The 19,985-nt window shown below is 34.4% G+C and overlaps 1 protein-coding gene across 1 annotated transcript; it reads left to right on the top strand.

The window, feature by feature from the left end:
• The first annotated feature begins 1,583 nt into the window (after positions 1–1,583).
• On the top strand, positions 1,584–12,418 carry LOC144253295 (ubiquitin-fold modifier 1-like). Its single transcript, XM_077795161.1, has 5 exons — positions 1,584–1,685; positions 1,762–1,818; positions 3,341–3,398; positions 6,812–6,851; positions 12,242–12,418. Coding segments are annotated over exons 1-5 (264 nt in total). The 5' UTR covers positions 1,584–1,683; the 3' UTR covers positions 12,349–12,418.
• Positions 12,419–19,985: the final 7,567 nt, after the last annotated feature.

The raw sequence follows: 19,985 nt of genomic DNA, 5'->3' as shown, positions 1-19,985 counted from the left end.
ACTAATCTCTCCATTGTTATTTGGCTAGCTGATGTTATCAGTAGGTTTATCTTTACTGCCATTCTCAAACATCATAGTCATTCCCCAAATTTTGTAGTTTTAGTTATGAAAGGTGTAACTATTGTCCCCCAAATCTATCAATATTTGCTTCCATCTTTGTATATGGCAACACCTACAATTCTGAAAGTGAAGATAATGTTCCTGCGGGCTGGAGATGTGGCTCAGCGGTAGCGCGCTCGCCTGGCATGCGTGCGGCCCGGGTTCGATCCTCAGCACCACATACCAACAAAGATGTTGTGTCCGCTGAAAACTTAAATAAATAAATAATTAAAAAAAAAAAAAGATAATGTTCCTGCAAATTTTGGTCAAAATCAGAACTCTCCTTTGGAAGATCTCACTACAGAATATCAGCTAAAAATTTGGCAAAGATGAAACTGGTCTTCGGCACCCCCACTATAATTTCTTGCCTGCTAGTCTCTTAGACATCTCACCTTAACATCTAATTCATATTCTAGGCAAGGGATCTACCACTGAGCCACAACTCCAGCCCCCCAACTCATATTCTAAAGATAACTACATCTCTCCATTAATTTAGTGGCTACCTTTTTTTTTTGTTTTGTTTATTCATTGAAATATTTCTTAAAAAGCTAATTACAAATATTTTGAAAGTAATGCTTATTTTATAGAGAGGTTTACATTTGTATGAAGTTTAAAGGACAGCCCTCTTGCCTCATTATACAAGCACTACCAACTGTTAACTAGTGGGCTGGCACCTCCCTGTCTTACCGGTTTTGAGATCCCCCAGAGTTTAGCTTAGTGACTGGCACCCAGAAAGGATTCAAAGTTCATCGTTAAACTGAAGAAATGCAGCTGATGACTGGCAATCTAGAACTCCGGGTTTATTTCTATTAATGAACTACTAACATCTTCTATTCAATCTTTTCAGCTGGAGTCCAAATCGCTCAAGTACTGGGATCTTTTCTTTCTTAAACACCCGAGCATGAGACTTCACATATACTATTTGTCCTTGATAACTCTCTTATTTGTTGAAACTTAATAGAACTCAGTATTGGAAAGTAAAATATGAAGAATAAAATAAGAGAAATAAAAAAAGTACAGTAGGATTGGGATACTGGAAAGGCAAAAGAAAATGTTTGACAAAGTAAGGTTAAGAGTCCAGTTTCTTGAGCATCTTTTCAGCTTTCCGGTGTGCAGGTTGCCTAGCAACATTGGGAAAGGCCCCGCCCACCACCGCCCCTGTCCCCGAGTCCCGCCCCTGACCCACTCGCACCTCCTGGGTCTAGTGGATTTCCTTACTTCCGACCCAACCTCCCAGTGGAGCCTAGGGTCCTACTTTCTATGCTCAGACGTATTGTGCCTTACTAAAAATGTAACATAAATTAGCTGAACTTTGAAAAACAGTATTTGTATGTAACTACTGCTATGTTTTCAGAGACAGAAGTCTAAAATTCGTGATATTAGTGACTTTGGGACCTCGTCTACCTTGAGAATCTGAAACCAGTTTTCAGGCAGTTCTTTGGACAGCAGCAGCTTTGGAGGTCCCCAGTTTGCGGAGGGAGACGTGGAGCTGAGTCTGGAGGGGCCCAGACGCTTCCTCACTGGTGAGGGCTTGGAGCTACTCCGCCAAATTGGCGTGGGGTGTCCGCCCAGACCTACTCCACCATGTAAGTCTTTGCTTTCTAGGCGCCCCAGTCCCTGATCCTCTACCGGATCCTAATTCTCTCCCTCGCTGTTTCTCAGGTCGAAGGTTTCCTTTAAGATTACGCTGACGTCGGACCCACGGTTGCCATATAAAGTGTGAGTAGCTGTGCCGCGGCAAGGGCCTGTGGTCTGGGCGAGCCGGTGCTGGGCTGGACACTGTCGAACTTTTCCAAGGATTCCCACCCTACGCAGCTTGCTTCCCTTCCCTCCCTTTGCCCAGTCCGTGCCCTTCCAGGACCCTAAAGAAGAGGTCCCCGCATGCTCCCCTGAGTGACAGCTGGGCCCTCGCACAGGGCTAGGGCTGCGTGACTCTAGTTTATCCGGATCCCCTTTGGAATTCCTTTGGTGAACGAGGGAGCGGGAGGATATTTGAACAAGGCTCTGGTCCTCTTGAACAGCCCCTCACTCCTGGTGATTGCAAAGTCCTAGAGCCACTTTGGCAGCTGTTAGAGGAAGTTAGGGAAGACTTCCCAGTGCAGACTCTGAAGTTACTTGACCGCTTGTTGTCAAGTTTTTTATTTTGTTGTGTATATGACTCAACAGGATATCACAAAGTAATTGAGCCTCAAGCCACACACTTCCTGTGTTGAAAGTTAATAAAGAACGTAAAATATTAATTTCAGGCACTGTCTTACAGGTTACTACATTCTCTCCTTCCAGCTGATTTACTGTAATGTCTTATACAAGACTTTTTTAATCCACTGATGACAGTGGCTTTTTATTCTATCACTCTCCACTCCCCAGTGCCATATCCCACTTATTTTTTCCTTATCCAGCTTATAGTTTGTGGTCCATTTTAAAAATCATTCCCTTGCAAATGCCCTCAATTCTGATGTCCCCCTTTCTCTTACTGACATATTTTGCTTCATAAGACACCAACTCTTAACCATTTTCATTTTCTATTTGTGACTGAATATTCCTGGAAAAATACATAATTAAGCTTATGTGCTTTATATAAAATTAATAATGAGCACTCTCCTGTATTCCTCAAGCGAGCTCATTTTTCTCTTATTGCCAGAAAGGATTTTATAAAAATTTCAAAACTTTCCACAACTCCTTTTCCCTTTGCTATCAAGATAATAGAGGAGGAATTCTCTCATTTTTACCATCCCCTCATCTGTAAATTTACTACATACCTATAAAACCATAGTGTCCTCTGTGCATTTACAGTCAAAACATATCTACCCCTATGAATAGTTGCCAACTTGGAAAATAAAACACATTGCCACATTGGGTAAAATAATGTTTAGATGAAAGGCAATAAAGTGGACTGAGGAACAAGAAGAGATTTAAACTTCTTGAAATTTGTCTCTAGAAAGAATTAGCTGATATGTTAAACTTAATTGTATCAAAAAAGGTAAAATACATAAATCTACATCTGTGGTCATTAGCTTTCAATTTTAAAGTTTTAAAAGTTTTCAAGTGGGTAATTTGTTCTAAGGCTATTTGCTTCCTTTTTTAAAAATTTTAGAGTCAATGAAAATAGTACTGTAATCAAAACAAATAATTCTGAAACTCAAAAGACAGCTTTGTCTAGATTACTTACAATGGAAGAAATAAGAAAAAAAGGTTCTTGAAATAAATCCAAGTTTTTAAAATTCTTTAATTCTTCTTCCAGACTTAGTGTACCTGAGAGTACACCTTTTACAGCAGTCTTAAAATTTGCAGCAGAAGAAGTAAGTATGGAAATTGAAATTATCTTTATGTAATACACTTTGGCAATGGCTTTCAAAAATTTTTGAGTTTGTATGTATTGTGACTCGGCATTTCCCTATGGGTTCATTGTTATGTTTATGATAACAGTGAAAGTTAAGGCTTACTTTTAGACCAAAAAAAATGAGTTGAACAAATTGTCACACCAGGTTTATGCAACTGTTAAAAACCGTAAGGAGAATTTTCCTTGAAATTGAAGGTAGTGAAGATATGTAAACTTTGAAAAAAAAAACAACAACTTTATATCACTCTAAATTTTGTACACTGATTTTTACTTGTTTTGATTCTGGAATTATGTATTTTTAAAAAACATTTTTATCATATTTTCTAAATCTTATGCCTGACCTTGTAGATTCTGAGTAAGATTGTTTTGAAAAGTGTCTAGTTTTAAAAGGTGAAGTTTTTAGTTGTTGAGAAATAAAAAATTTTTCATCCATTATCAGAAACATGTATAATCAAATTTTTGGATATGACTCATGGAAAAGTAGAAATGGCACTGAAATGTAACTTGGGAGACTGTAGATCTCTTATTTTAGTTATGTCATTAAGTAGCTGTATGCTATAATAAATCCTTCAGTTCCTTTCTTCTCCACTTTGCTTGTGGTGTATGTGTTGGTTGGTTCCTCCTCCCACCTTCTTTGCTGTAGATCAAACTCAGGGCCTCACCCATGCGAGGGAGGCTCTTCACCACTAAACTACATTCCTAGCACTCTTTCTTTATCAATTTGTAAAATTAGTAGTGAATGCCTGTCCTTCCTATCTGATTAAGTAATTTTGTATAAAGATATAATACCTTTTACCAAAATTTTATAGGTAATTAAAAGTTTTAGATAGGTTCAGAGTAACCCAAAACCAAATGTTTTGGTCTTAGGAAAGTATAGTCATATAAAAATGATGTTAATAACTAAATAAACAAGAAACATGATTAACTTATAACCCTTCCCTGTATTTGTGTGGTTATTGAGAAGTCAGCCTACTAGTTACTGCTCTTAGCTCCTAAACTAATATTAGTTCACTAGCATCATTTGTTCCTTACTTAGAATTAAACTACTAAGTTTTATAGTCAATTTTGATTTATTCTTTATGCAAAAAGAATAGGTAAAATAAGATGAGACACAGATCTGAATACAGGATGTTATTATTGCTTTGCTGCATGCATCATTTGCAAGAAATATTCCCTGTCTTGGGCATAGTAGGTTTCTGATTTAAGAAGCAGATCTGTAAAAGTTATAATAAATCATTATTATTATAGTATATTTTTTAGTTATTTTATGGTGTATCTTTTATAATTTTAATACATTGTTATAACCTTGGTTTTCTCAGGAAAGTAGAAGAAAATCCCAAGGGACATATAGTAGAAAATAAACTAACAACATTCACTCAACCATATATGTTAATTAAAGTTTTGATGTAGCATATAATTATGAATTGTGAGTATTACATGTTTTGAAAGAATATGACTTCAGGCAGAGGTGAGAAGGGCTCTCACAGAGAAGCTAATAGTCCAGATTTAAGTCCCTAATAAAATTATTTTAATAATCAATAACAAAATTTCCTATTACATGACTCGGAATTAACTTCACTGAGTTGTCAAAACTTCAGAAGAGCTTCTTAGCATCCTAAATTAAAAGAATTGTTGAATTGGAATAGAAAACAAAACTGAGAACATTAAATATTGTATCCAAGAGAAAACATGACAGTAGTGTAAGATCAGAAGATTACTTATTGTATTTGACATCACTAGTGACACCCAGCCCAGTTTTCACCTTAATCATTGCTTCTGTATTTTGGAGAAGAGACAAACTGTGTTAATAGTTGCTTTTGGCTTTTAAAGTTTATAAAATACTCAACCACTACAAAATATGATTTAAGAAAATACACAACGTATGTTAAAATGGACATGATTTAAGAGTTGAGTCATGATTTAAGAGTAAGTAGAGTAATTGAAACTTTGTAGGATTCTTTGAAAATCTGAGTTGTTTAATAATTTGGTATTTGATCAGAGCTTTATTAAGAGTATTGCTTCAGTATAAATGTTTTTCAAACTTAATGGTCACCAAACTGAATGATAATATTCTATAAAACTAGTCCATACAGACATGCTTAATAAATATTTGTTGGATAAAATGAATAAACTATAAAGACATGAACACTTTGTCAGCTCCAGGTCTCTAGAGCGTTACAAGATGGACTCTCCCTTATCTACCAATAAGTTCCATGCCTTATCCTTTGATTCAAAAAGCACATCTTTTTATAACATCTCTGAAATAGGTCAGGAGTGGCTTCCTATCGCTGTTGCCCATGTAGCAGTCACATAATTGTCTAATTGACATTACCTGTACCTAACTGAACTTCATAGTTATTTCCTAGCAACATAATTGGAATATTACAGTCCTTTGAGATATACATCAACAAATCATTTAAGGAGATTTTGAGGAAGGAATACAGGCCTTGGTGGTTATCTAAAAATCTTCTGGAGGTACTCCCATTAAACACAAGAGAGCATCTGTTTGAAACCTGCCATTTCTATGAAGAAATTATAGAAATATTTTCACCAACTATACTTATTATTTTGCTTATGTAGGAGAATTATGCATGATAAAGGTAAAATGTCTAAGCCAAAAGAATAGACCTTGATTGGACCATAGATTGACAATGTTTTCTTTTGTATAGTATATAAATAAGGAATGTTTTACAATTATTGGTCTCCTTTATGTGGTCAAATGCATTATTTAGAGTACAGGGCTCTTTATTAAAGCAAATTGTGCTTGCCTTAATGTCACTTATTCTGAAAGATTAATCACATACATTTTGGTGCTAGGAGCCACAGCAAAAATAGGCACCTTTGGGTTTAGTGACTGCCAGCCAGCCATTCAGATTATGATTATGTTAAGTTACATTCATATGGTAATTGGACTCCTGCTGTTTACCTGGGCCCGTTTTGGGACTCAGGTTACTCATGTCACTCTTGTAATGGGAGAATTCCCATTGGTTGGGAAAGGATGGTAGGAGGGTGTTCCGGGGGAAGTGGAGCCCCCACCCTCCCCCCTCAGGTAGAACACACGTGGGTGGACCCACTTGTTAGGGGACGCACAAGGCCTCTCACAAAATAAAACTTTGTTTCAGTTTGACTGGCTTGTGTTTTTGTGCCCAACCGGGGCATGCACTGACAGCCCAGCAGGGAAGCGCTCAGCAGGGGTGCGGCAGGCAGTGCTCAGAGACAGCAGCGGCAGGAGCGGAGCTCAGCCAGCCCGCGAGGCCGGCGAGCAGCCTGCAGCATTTTGGGATTTTAGAATTGGTGATATGTATCCCATCCTTGTTATTCTTCTTTGGTAGTTACACATTTTTTTAAATTTATTTTCTTTTTCCCTTTTAGTTTAAAGTTCCTGCAGCAACAAGTGCAATTATTACTAATGGTAAGAATTTACTTTAAAACTGTTACCTCAGAGATACAGATATTGTTTAAAAGAAATCAAATTAATTAACAATAACTTATATCCAAAAAGCGCAAATATACTAATATAAATGATAAAGTTAATGGTAAACTATGCCAGGATTATTGTATCAGAAAATGCTCTAGAATGCAGGGACTTAAGCAAGCATGTTCTTTTACCATGCCTTGCTTTACCTTTCCTGGTAGAAAACTCTTCCAAATTTGTAGTATTTTATCCATTTAGGGATACAGTTTTAAAAATTTGAATATCTTTGAATACTGATAAAAGTTTAGCATGATGGAACTATTCTTATGATGAAATAGTAGAATAAGAAAATGGGAGTGAAGCTTGCATGGAGGGTTTAATTGTCTTTCAAGTATACAGGCTAATATAAATGGGTGAGCAAGTGGTTTATGTCCAGTTAGAATACTAAGAGAGGTGAGTTTAAAGTATGGTATCATGATGTAACTTAGGTATGTCAGAATTTCTTACTATGAAATATGCTGTAATTAAATTGAAATGTTTCTGTTTATAAGAAAGTTTTCCTACTTTCTGGAAAGTTTTAGGTTCACAAATGAATAACTCAAGAAAATATTTTGAAACTTTCAAATTGTAATTGGAACTTGAACTAAATGACTTTGTGTACCCTACCACCCTTAAGATTTCATATCTCAAACCAGAATGGAAATTATTAATGGCATACCTAAGATGCCTTTAGCTTTTTAGAAGAATTGACAAACATTTTTATGCTTTGTAGCAAAGCAGAATTAAAAAACTGTGTCTTCCATAGAATTTATTAGACTCATCACATTGACAGCTATTTTTGTTTAATACAGCAATGTACATAAATACATAACAGTAGATTTAAACAGGTAACTTACCTGGAAGATTCTCACTCATGTTCTGGGATTTATACAGCAGCACTATATTGGTAAATCTCTTCTGGTTCTTTAGAAATAACTTACATGACTTTATAACTTGTTTTCTAGTTAACCATCTAATTTTAATTTTAATTTAATTTTAACTTGTTAACCATCTAATTTTAATGTTCTGAAATTACATATGATTTAATATAATATAACCTCATTCTTAAATAGTAGTTACTTTTAAATTACTATATTCTAAGGTATTTTTAAATTATAATAAAAAAAATTTTCCTTAAAGACCACTAGTGAAATTTAGCCATGTAGAAAGTAAGGAATGATATAAAATTGTAAATTATTAATTAAATCAACAGTTTTAAGCGTATATATTTTTTTAATTGAAAAGGGCTTTTATTGAAAATTGTGAGGCATTTTATTATATACATGTATTCAAACTTAATAGATTAAGGTTTTGTCTTATTCTGGAAATTTTCTGTAGCATATGTTAATTTTAGCTATTACTTACTCTAATATTATGCTTATTATATTACATTTCAAAATTAATTTGTGTATCTCACTGGACATGAAGAAATCTCAGTGAAAATTGACCCAAAATAGATTCAGAGTATCTAGATTTTTGTAATTTATGTAACTTTTGTCTCGTGATAATTTAATTTTTTTTCTGTCTTTAGGTAGTCTATTGTGTATTAAGTCAAGTATTCATGATGAAATTAATTCTTGTTATTTGCAGATTGTTAGTATTTTCATGGCTAGTGTTCTTATTTAAAATTTTAAAGCAAACATTTGTTGATTGTAAAGCTATGGGAAGAATAGGAACAAAACTTAAAAAGCTTGGAATTGAGCCAAGTATGATGGTACACACTGGTAATTGCAGCTACTAGGGAGGCTGAGAGGCAGGAGGATGGCAAGTTGCCTCAGCAGTTTAGCAAAATCCTGTCTCAAAATTTGAAAAAAAGTGAGCAGGAGTACTGGGGATATAGCACCTTGGTAGAATGCTTCTGGGTTCAATTCCCCAGTACCGCCAAAACAAAAAAACAAATCAGGCATTTAGCGTACTACGAAAACACGAGAAGTCAGTGAAACAATGAAAAGTGGACTCTTCTGGTCCCTTCTTTGTTCATGATCTTCATGTGCAGAGGGAATGCTTGTGAGTAGCGGGAACTGCCACCACAGAAGGTCTTAGAGTTGTTGATTGCTACCTCACAACACAAGTACGGAGTTCATTTGTGAAAATGGATTATCCAACTGTGTTTTTTACCTGGATGATTCTGATAATTCTTTCTGGAGAACTTTTGGAAAGTTAAAATTTACTTAATCTTACATATTTGTATTTGAGTTAAAAATGTGAAAGGAAATGAGTCATAGATGGAAGTTTGCTAGACAGCATCTGACTTACAAACTCATAAATAGTTTGATTTTTAAGCCTATAGTTTGTGATGATGATGATAGACATATCAATGATGGTTAACTGTCTTGACTTTATCATTTAGTTTTGTAAGAGATTTTTAACTAGTGCAATACCATTCTCTTAGGAGATTGTTTAGAATTATCTTGGTATCCATGGTTATCACCATGGGGTTGCTATTCTGATAATAAGTGCCCTGGATTTGGGGATGCTTAACAATCTGCAATGCCAATGGACATCTCCTCACAACAGAGTCACTCTGTGTCAGATGCTCATTGAGTACCTACTGAGGACTCTAACCCTTCAAGTCCTACTACCTCCAGGAGGTTTTAGATATCCTCTACCCTTGGGCCTAAAATGCTTTGCTCCTCTGCAAAATTTAAGAAACACTTCTTTCTCTCAGTCTGTGCATTTTTGTACTAATGTATTTTGAATTCAATTATTATTTCTTTTCTTTTTACACACATGATTTTTCTTCCTAGTCTTTCTAAGCTCCTTGAGGATAAGTTCATTTTAAATTTTACCTTTATTCACCATCATAATAGCAAATATCTGTAGATCATGTATGTGCTAGCCACTGGTTTTAGTGCTTTATGTATTTATTTAATTTATTTATTCCTCATAATTATAAACAATATCATTCCCATATTATAGGTAGAAAGTCTGAGGAAAACAGATGAGATAACTTTTTCAAGTGTCTGATCTGTGATTCAAATCCTGGGAATTGGGCTGTAGAGTATGACAGATACTTTTGACCAATAAAGTCATTGGCCTTACCCAACAAGCCTGACCTGAGTGTTTGTTATCAAACACAAAATTAAAAATTTGATTCCTTAGAAAACATTCATGTAATGTGTTACATAGAGTGATGAAGTAATATATACAGAGGTCCACAGATGGTTATCTAACCAAGTTAACGAGGTTTTCCAAAAGGATGAAATAAACTTGGAGCATCAAGTGTGAGACAAGGGTGATGGAAAATAATGCTGGAGAATTGGAGGAGACAGGTCATAGAAGAATGAGGTCAAATAACTTAAACATCATCTTGTATGTAATATGTTGCATTGGTCAACTTTCTATCACTTTTACAAAATACTTGATGTAATCTCTATATGAAATCTGAGGATGAGATTGACCATAGTGAAAGCTGTCAGGAGGCTGTGCTTGTGCAGAGCAAGAGATATTATTGAGGATGATGATAACTGCCTTAGTCTATGCTGCTATAACAAAATGCCATAGGTGGGGTAATTTACATAGAACACAAATTTATTTGTCCAAGATCAAGCCTCTCTGGCTTTGGTGTCAAGTGAGGGTAGTCTCTGCTTCCAATATGTGTCTTGTTCCTGTGTCTTCACATGGTGGAAAGCTGAAGTGATCTTGTGAAATCTTTTACAAAGGCTTTAATTTCATTCACTAGGACTTTACCCTCATGACTTAATCATCTTACAAAGCCCTCATCTCTTAAAACTATCACAGTGGTGGGTAAGTTTCAACATATGAATTTTGAAGGAGACACAAATATACAAACCATAGCAACAATAGTGATGATAGCGATGAGAGATTTCTGAATGAAGACATCAAAATTTTGGCTATGTACTGTTGTGAAGGGTCCCCTTTAAACCACACTGAATTCCCCCATGTTTCACTCACTTTTTAGCATCCACCTAATATTCCCCACATAGACCATACATCTTGTATTGGATGAATGGATTACAAATCTAGCCTGTGTTTTATATTCTCAACATCTTATGCTGAGATGAGCGCTGGGCTAGGGCTCTTAATATTTGGATTCAGTCCTAACGTTACTTTTGATTACTTGTATTACTTAACCTTTATTAATCTATTTCATTATCTGTATAAATTAGGGTACAGAAAAGGCCAGAAAATGTCAGAAAAGAAGGCATTCCTACCTTCTTCAGGAATAATTATTGCTTATCTTCTGAACACTAAATGAATATATTATTATGAGCTTAGAAATATTTAAATGTTTTCATCTTATTTTGACAGAGACTTCTATGTTCTTCTTTTGCCTGAAATAAGTTTTATTTTTATTATTTTTTGATTTGCAAACTAGCCTAGCTCTATCCTTGGTTCACTTCCTTGTCTGTTCTATATGAAGTCAGTGGGATGTGGAATGATGAGCTAACAGCTGAGCCTGGACTGTATTCCTGTCTGATTAGGGTGGCAGAAGGCCAGACCAAACAAAGTGCTACATTTGCACAAAAGATGTCTCTAAACCATGAATTTCAAAGGGGCTGCAGATCTGTATGGTCCTGTTTCCACCTTCTCCTGACCAACAGCCTACTTTGTAGGCAGGAGAAGGACATCTGTAAAGAGTATACATGAGGAAAAAGCACGTGCATGTGTATGTTGTGTGATATGTGTATAATGAGTGGTGTATATGTGTGACATATTTAAATATTTAACATTTTAAATGAATTACTATTATTACTTTTTTTGATATGTGTGTAATGAGTGGTGTATGTGTGCAACATGTAAATCTATTTGTGTATCCATGTTCAAGGCAAAATAAGGATAGGCAGGAATTCAGTAACAACACAATCTCCTCCTGGAAGCCACCCAGCAGGTAAATGTCTCAAGTTCAGCATGTTTTTCCTAGTTAGCTCTTGATGCACCTGCGTCCCCAGTCGATTGCATATGAACAGAGAATGTGTTTTCTGTATTTTCAGTCAGTGGCCAGTGTGGTGCTTGGCACACAGGAAAAGATATCAATATGTTGAACTGTGTGATTACATCAATCCACATTTTTATAATTAATTTGGAGCAGTTGTTTCTGCTCATCGTAACTCCATAAATTTCTCTGAAGTGGAGAAAAGAATATTTTTATTGTATATGGTAGGTAGAGTGTTTACATATAAGTGTCTTTGCAATTTGATAAGAAAAGAAAAACAGTGATGAATAGCAATTCATTTACAAGGAATTCAGATGGCTTGTTAGTGTATTTATTTTTTATTTATTTATTTTGAATTTTTTTATTTATTTACAGAGAATTCATAAAAATCTTTTTCTCACCAGTTCTATTTACTATGAATTTATAGAATTGACATTCTCATTACTTGTAGGGTCCAAAGCAATTCAGAAATATAATGGAATTCTAAAACACAAGAGGAAAGTGTTGAGTATCTGCAGACACCAACCATGCAAAAAACCATTCTGCCCATTCAGTTAAGGCCAGAATCTTCTCCTTCACTCCATCTGTTTCCAGTCAATATTTACCTGGTCTAATTTTTAACTGATAACAAAGCTCCTAAACAATAATATGTCACTGACTTGAAACTTTCTTGTGACTGTATACCAAAAGGGAATTCTTGTCTTCAATCATATCACCTAGACCCAAAATAAGACTAATCTGCTTATCTATAATTCCTCAGAAAAGTTCATGGTCTGTGTTCTGTCATTTCTTCCTTATCAGATCGATTATCAACAACCAGAAAACATTTTTTTCACCTCCTCTCTGTTCCTATTCTATAGTCTTCTTTTTTTTTTTTTTTGAGGGTGCTGCTATTGTTTTTTTAATTTATTTTTATTTATGTATGACAGCAGAATGCATTACAATTCTTATTACACATATAGAGTGCAATTTTTCATCTCTCCAGTTGTATACATAGTATTTTCACACCAATTCCTGTCTTCATACATGTACTTTGGATAATAATGACCATTACATTCCACCATCATTAATAACCCCATGCCCCCTCCCTTCCCCTAATGCTAAGTGAAATTAGCCAATCCCAAAAAAAACAAATGTTGAATGTTTTCTCTGATATAAGGAGCCTGATTCATAGTGGGATAGGGAGAGGGATCATGGGAGGAACTGTTAGTATATTTAAACATTTTCAAATTTCCTAGATATCAAACAACTAGAAAAGCTAGAAATTCAAAACTCACTTGAGGCACAAAATAATACACTGAGATGATATTTTTCTATCAAATACCAAAAACTAAAATGAAATATGACATTCAGAGTTGGCAAAGATTTAAGAAGCAGACATTCTCATAAGAGCAGAGGTAAATGTAAAATGATACAATCTTTCTGGAGGGTTACTGGAAAATATTATCAAATGTCTTAAATATTCCCTTTTATCCAGTTTCCATTTCTAGAAGTTTTTTTAAAAAGAAGAAAACAGAGATATGCACAAAGATTTTTGTACAAGGATTTTTACCATAGCATTATTAACATAAGCAAAGAAGAAAACAAGTGAGTCCCTAAGCAACTTAGCCAGACACTGTCTCAAAACAAAAAAATTTTTAAAAAGAGACGGGGATATGTCCTAGTGGTTAAATACCCTGGATTCAATCCAGAGTACCAAAAAGAAAAAAGAAAAAAATTAATCTAAATGTTTAATAATAGAGATTCAGTTATGAAGCTGTAGCATTCAAAATAAAAAGCAATACCTTGATAATATAATAAAATATGCTAAATATATAGATTGTTCAAAATTCAACTATATATATGTGATTTTAATTTTTTGAATTGTCCAAGGTTTTTATAAAATAAATGCCTTTCACTGTGTTTGTGTGTATGTATTTAATTTTAAAAGAGTTCCTGTTATCAAATACTCAAAACCAAAGGAAGAAAAGGTCATTGAAAATGTATGAAAATTTTGGAGATAATAAATGTTTAATACATTACCTTTAAATATTTATTCATGAGGAAAATGTAACTGATACTCTTTTTTTCTTTCTTATTAAGAATTTTCACACTTCTGTTCATCAAGGATATTGGTCTGAAGTTTTCTTTCTTTGATGTGTCTTTGGTTTTGGTATCAGGATGATACTAGAATGTGTTTGGAAGAGTTTCCTCCTTTTCTACTTTGTCAAATAATTTGAGGAGAATTTATACAAATTTTTCTTTAAAGGTTTGATAGAACTCTGCTGAGAATCCATCCAGTCCTGAGCTTTTCTTTGTTGTAAGCTTTTGATGGCTGCTACAATTTCCTTACTTGAAACTGTTCTGTTCTATGTCTTTTTCTACTTTCTGGCACAGTTCCTAATGTTTCAGTTGTTTGACGGGTATCCGCTCTGCTAATATTTTTCACTATGCCACAAGCTATTTCCAGACACAGGTGTTGTTTTTAACCAAGTGATTATTTTTTGTTATAAACTAATAGATGGCCATAAAAATTATTTAAAATATTGAAATATGTAAAGAACAAACTAAAAGTTTTTTTTAATTATCTTCAAGTTGTTTTGCTAAGTTTTGCGTTTCTTTCCCAACTTGTTCTATGTTTGCCTAAAATAGGGCATATTCAATATGTTGATGGTTATTATTTATTTAATGGATATTTATGGTACATACCTATATTCTAAGACCTGTTCTTGGTACTGAGGGAATGCCATTGAACAAACATATCCCTGACTGAAAGACTTTCAATTTTAATAAGTAAGTCTCACACAAATGTAACCAGAAAAATCACATAAAATAATTTCAGACAGTGGTAAGTTCTAGAACAAACATATACAGCCCCATAGGAGGATCACAAGTAAGGAGAAGGATGGTGTACAGTAAGGTGGTCAGAGACAGCTTCTTCAAGAAGGTATCAGTGGAGTGGAAACATGAACAAAATGGAGGAAGAACCATGTTCGTGTCAGAGGGACAACATGCCAGGCAGAGGGAAACCTGGGTGTCAGGGCCATGGTGCAGAAACTGATTTGGCATGCTAGAAGAACAGCAGGAGGACCAGTGTGACAGAGTGGAGGGCATAAAGACAAGAGTGAGAGAAAATCAGGTCAGAGGAGTATATGCACCATGGAATCATTGTCTAAGTTTTGTGGATTCTGTTCTAGCATTATGGAACATTGTCAAAAGGATTTAGGACAGTGATGCCATCTGATCTCCAATTTTAAAGAGTATGCTGATTGCTGTGAGGATTGTAAACTGTAGACGGAAAAGAAGGAAAGAATAACACCACTGTGAAGGCTCTTGTATCAGTGCAGGCAAAATAGAGTTGCTTGGACCAGAAATGAAGGCAATTAGAAGAAATCTGACTCTAAATATGTTTTATATATAAAACTAGTAGAATCTGCTAAGAAAGAGATGAATCATTGATGACTTTTACATTCTTGGGTCAAGAAACTGCCTGAACGAGGTTACCATTTAATTAGTGGGATAACTGAGCAGAAAAACAGTGGATATAAAAGTTTGGTGTGGACTTACTGAGATTCAGATGCCCACTAGGTATCTAAATTCAGGTGTGAAGGAGGCAGTGACACAAGGTCTGAATTTCAGAGATGAAGTGATCTCTGAGATATAAACAAATAAATTGCATGCATATATAAATGATACTTAGAGCCAAAGAGTTGAATAAATACACTTAGAGAGAGTGGGTAGATTAAAAAATAAAGTGCTCCAAGAATTATGTCATGTGGTAATCCAACATCTGAAGTTTGGGAAGGCAAGAAATGACTAGAGAGTGAAACTAGAAAATATTGCCAGGACTGTATCGGGAAAATAGAAAGAGTATGTAATCCAAACAGAAAACTGAAGCATTGTTCAGCAAGAAAATGATCAGCTGTTTCAAATTCTCTGAAAGATCTAGAACAAAGAATACAAATTGAACATTGATTTGACACCACAGAATTTGTTTTCAACGATAAGAGTAGTTTCAGTGGTGTATTTTCTCTTCATGAATTTGACTACTCTAGATACCTCATGTCAGTAGGATCATGTAGTTATTGTCAATTTATTACTGTCTTAATTCACTTAGCCTAATATCCTCAAGGTTGATTCATGTTGAAGCTATGACACATCTTTTTTTTGTCTAAATAATATTCCATTTTTTGTACATACCACATTTTCTGTGTGCATTCAATGATTGATAGACATTTGTTTCTACCTCTTGGTAATACTGTACTATTTTCTATATTGGCTGCACCATTTTTTTATTCCTACCAATAGTGTACAGTGGTTTCGATTTATTCATGCCCTTGACACTTATTATTTGTTGTTTTATGCAATAGTAGTTCTCCTAATGAATGCCAAGATATCTCATCATAACAACTTTATTACCTTGTTGATTAGTGATGCCAAACATCTTTTCAAGTGCTTGTTAGCCATTTGTCTATCTTGTTTGTAGAAATGTCTACTCAAGTTATTTGCCCACTTTTAAATCAGGTTATCTATTTTTTGTCATTGAGTTGTAGTATTTCTTCTTATATTCTTCATATATTTCTTCATATATTCTTCATATATTTTTTCATATATTCATATATTCTTCATATATACATGTATGAAATGCAATTATTTTATCCCATTTGAAAAGTCTCATTTTCACTTTGTTGATTGTGAACATTGGTTCATAGTTGTTTTTAATTTCGATGTAGTGAATTTTGATTATTTTTACTTTTGTTGTCTATTTTAGTGTCTCATCCAAGAAATCATAGCCAAATCCAGTGTCATAAAGATTTTTCTCCAATGTTTTATAGTTTTAAGAATTTAAGCTAAGGCTTTTATAGTTCTTAAGGCTTCAATTTGAGTCTGTTTCATTTTCAAGATGACTTTTACCCATGAAATGAATCTAACTTAGTTTTTTTTTTTGCATGTGGATATCCAGTTTTCTCAACACCATTTGTTGAAAAGATTTTCTTTCACTGTTTATTGGTTTCAAGAAATTACATGGAGAAATGGATTTAATGAGTTGCAAGGGATGTATTATTTATACAGTCAATTAATCAAAGTGAGAAAAGTTTGAATTTTGCAGAAACTGGGAGCAACTCTGAACTGCATACATAAGCTTAATGTTTTCCCAACCAAAGTGAAAGGGCTGATGTGATCCCCTAATCTGAGACAGCTGCTGCAGTAGTAGTAGGAGAGGAGACTCTTCTTCTCAGTTTAGCTGAATCTGTAGCACTGTTATTAAAGTACTCCAGGCTGCTTCGTGTCCTGGGAAAGGTAGCAATATTTTAGACAAGTCTCTTTTGTTTGGAGGAAGAGAAATAAATCTGTAATAGTTAAATGAGATTTATGAAGAGATTCAGTGACTGCTCTCAGAAATGAAGCCAATGATAATCTCAACATGAACTTCAGCTTGAAACAGGGAAGCAGACAGATTCGAGGTGGTTTCTCTGTCTTTTGTTTATTTAGGGCCACATGGCATCTCCTGTTTTTCTTTCATCCTGTTTCTCTTCTTTGTACTAATCATATTCCCCTGATTGTTCTTTAGCAGTCACATGTACCAAAATGACACCCCAGACTAGATTTTACCTAACCTTTCATTACATTGATACCAATATCAAACTAATAATAATGATATCAACAATAAATGATATCTTTGAGTAATTATATGGCAAAGGCTATTTTAAGTGCTTCCTGTGTTTCTAACTCATTTATTCCTTAAAAACACAAATGGTGAATGGGAATTAAAGTCCTACCAGCAGGCCTGTGACCTATTTTCTGCCTTCAGTGGAAATGCCTGGTAAAGGAAAAGCTAAGCATTCAAATTTCTTTGCCAGCTTTTCAGTTATCAGACCTGCTTATAAATTTATTTTAATAAATAAAGCTATTTATTAGCAGGAAAATAAAAGTTTTAATCTGTGAAAGGCTTTTAGCAGAGTATCCTCAGTCAGATTAGGTTGTTTATTGTAAATAAAACTGAAATTTAAGGATTTGGAGGATTTTATTTCCTGGAAAAACTCATGTAACCTATCTAATTAATAGGACACAAAAGGAGATGTTTTGGAACCGAATGATTCCCTATTTAAGCCATATTCTTTTGTAAATTTTACATAACAACTATGTATTGAATCTGAACCATAAGGCCTCAAAACATGGAAGGCAGTGTCCAACATCCCCATGGAAGGAATGTTCACCTGGTCTTGCTATGGCTTCTCTGTTTTAAATTATTAGTAAAATGGATACCAATTAGTATTTATTATTTTTATTGAGTCCGATTTAACTGTTTAACTCTTTAGGTGATTGCATTTATTCATGACTTACAGAAAAAGAAATTAAGGAACAGAAAATGAAATAACTTGGGGCCAGGGTTATAGCTCAGTATGAGAGCGCTTGCCTATACATGTGAGGCACTGGGTTCAATCCTCAGCATCATATTAAAAATAAATAAGTAAAGGTATTATGTCCACCTAACACTAAAATTTTTTTATTTAAAAAAAAAGAAAATTAAGCAACTTGCTAAAATTCATACCACATTGAGTGAAGGATTGCCTTCACAAAGTCCAACAGATCCCACCTTACCTGTTGCTATGCTACACTGATCCTATCAGGCCTATTTGGCTTCTCATCCAAAATCCTACCACAGAAAAAAATGTCATGGTTAGCTGGCAGACCAATGACTTATCATTGTGACTTACTCATCTAAACAAGATCAATTAGAGTAAGGTTCACTAGTACTGATTATTTAAGACTGGAGTGGAAATAATCCTGACAATGTCTTTAATGTCTAAGATGTTCCTATTAGACTAATTCTTCCATAGATCCCCTTCTAGCTGTACCCATGGCCATGAAGATGGTATTCTTCTATATAATTTCTAAGGAAAATATTTCTTCTATCATAAAGCCAACAATAGTAAAAAAAAAAAAAATCACCTTACTGTTGGCCAAAGTTTGAGAAAATTTGTTGAGAATGTATGATGTTAGGAGGTCTTCATTCCTAGAGAACATTTTCAATAATGATAAATTAAGAGGCAAGCTGTAAACCAGAGTTTACAAAATGTTTATTAATTACTTCAGACAGATGAACTACCAAAACCATAATCAGGAAATGTAGTCAGTGCATATGTACGTATGTACACATCCCTATGAGGGACATATTTCTGCTTATCAAGATATTTAAAGCCTTTGAATGATTTTACCTATGTATGTTTCTTCTATTTTGATTTTTCAATGAATTCATCCCATTAAAGACTATATCTTGGGATTAGAACACCAGCCCACAGCTATTAAGAAAAACAGGAAGCAAAAAATAACCCCAGCTGACCCTTCTGTATCGTGATTTGTTATAAATGGAGAGAATATCTACTTCCAGCCTCAGCTTTTGAATTAAAGCTCAATTGTATTAAGTTATGTCTAACAAAAGCAGTTACAATTTGGCACTACTGTGAATCTTTTTTTCCTCTTACAAATTCTATTATCAGATTGGGCTGGATTTATCTTTTCCCTGAAGGGAGATTATCAGAGCATTTATGTGCTTTGTGTATATTTGTGAAATTCTTTACCTGGACTTTTCATTATTTGCACATCTATTTTTATATATGCATAAAAATCAAAGTTCTTTTATAAAGATTAATTTTTGTTTCCAGACATAGATTTCTCCATAAATTTATTGAATACAATTGATCCAAGGTGTCTGGATTTGATCACATTGTTAGTGTTTGGAAATTTGTAGAGTAGTTTTTTCCACAATTCTGAGAACAATCATGTTTACCAGGTCAGTCTCCCTTTTCAGGCTGGAGAAGTCACCTAGATTCTTATGTGTAGAAGGGAACTTGCATACTCGAAAGACACAGGAAGGCAGATTTAAATCTTGTATTACTTTTTTTTTTACAGAAAATTAAAATTGTTTTTAAAAATGACACTAAGCATGAATCGATGCGTATGGAAGTAACTGGAAAAGCCCCCCATTTAAAACTTAGCTTTTTTTTTCCCTGTACTTCCATTGTTTCTTCCTGCTGTGAATGAAAAAAAAAGGCTGTTTTATAACAATACGAACTCTATCTTCATTCTAAGACATAAGAATTCCTTCACTATCTGTACCCCCATCAAACTTTTGTGTCACACATTAATTTTTGTGAGGTGCTATTTTTTATTTCCATGACTAAGCAAATGTTTATTTTATTTCTTTGAATTTC

The sequence above is a fragment of the Urocitellus parryii genome, chromosome 2 (assembly GCF_045843805.1).
Source record: "Urocitellus parryii isolate mUroPar1 chromosome 2, mUroPar1.hap1, whole genome shotgun sequence".
Taxonomy (NCBI): domain Eukaryota; kingdom Metazoa; phylum Chordata; class Mammalia; order Rodentia; family Sciuridae; genus Urocitellus; species Urocitellus parryii.
Note: the sequence above shows the minus strand (reverse complement) of the source record. Positions and strands in the feature narration are given on the sequence as shown.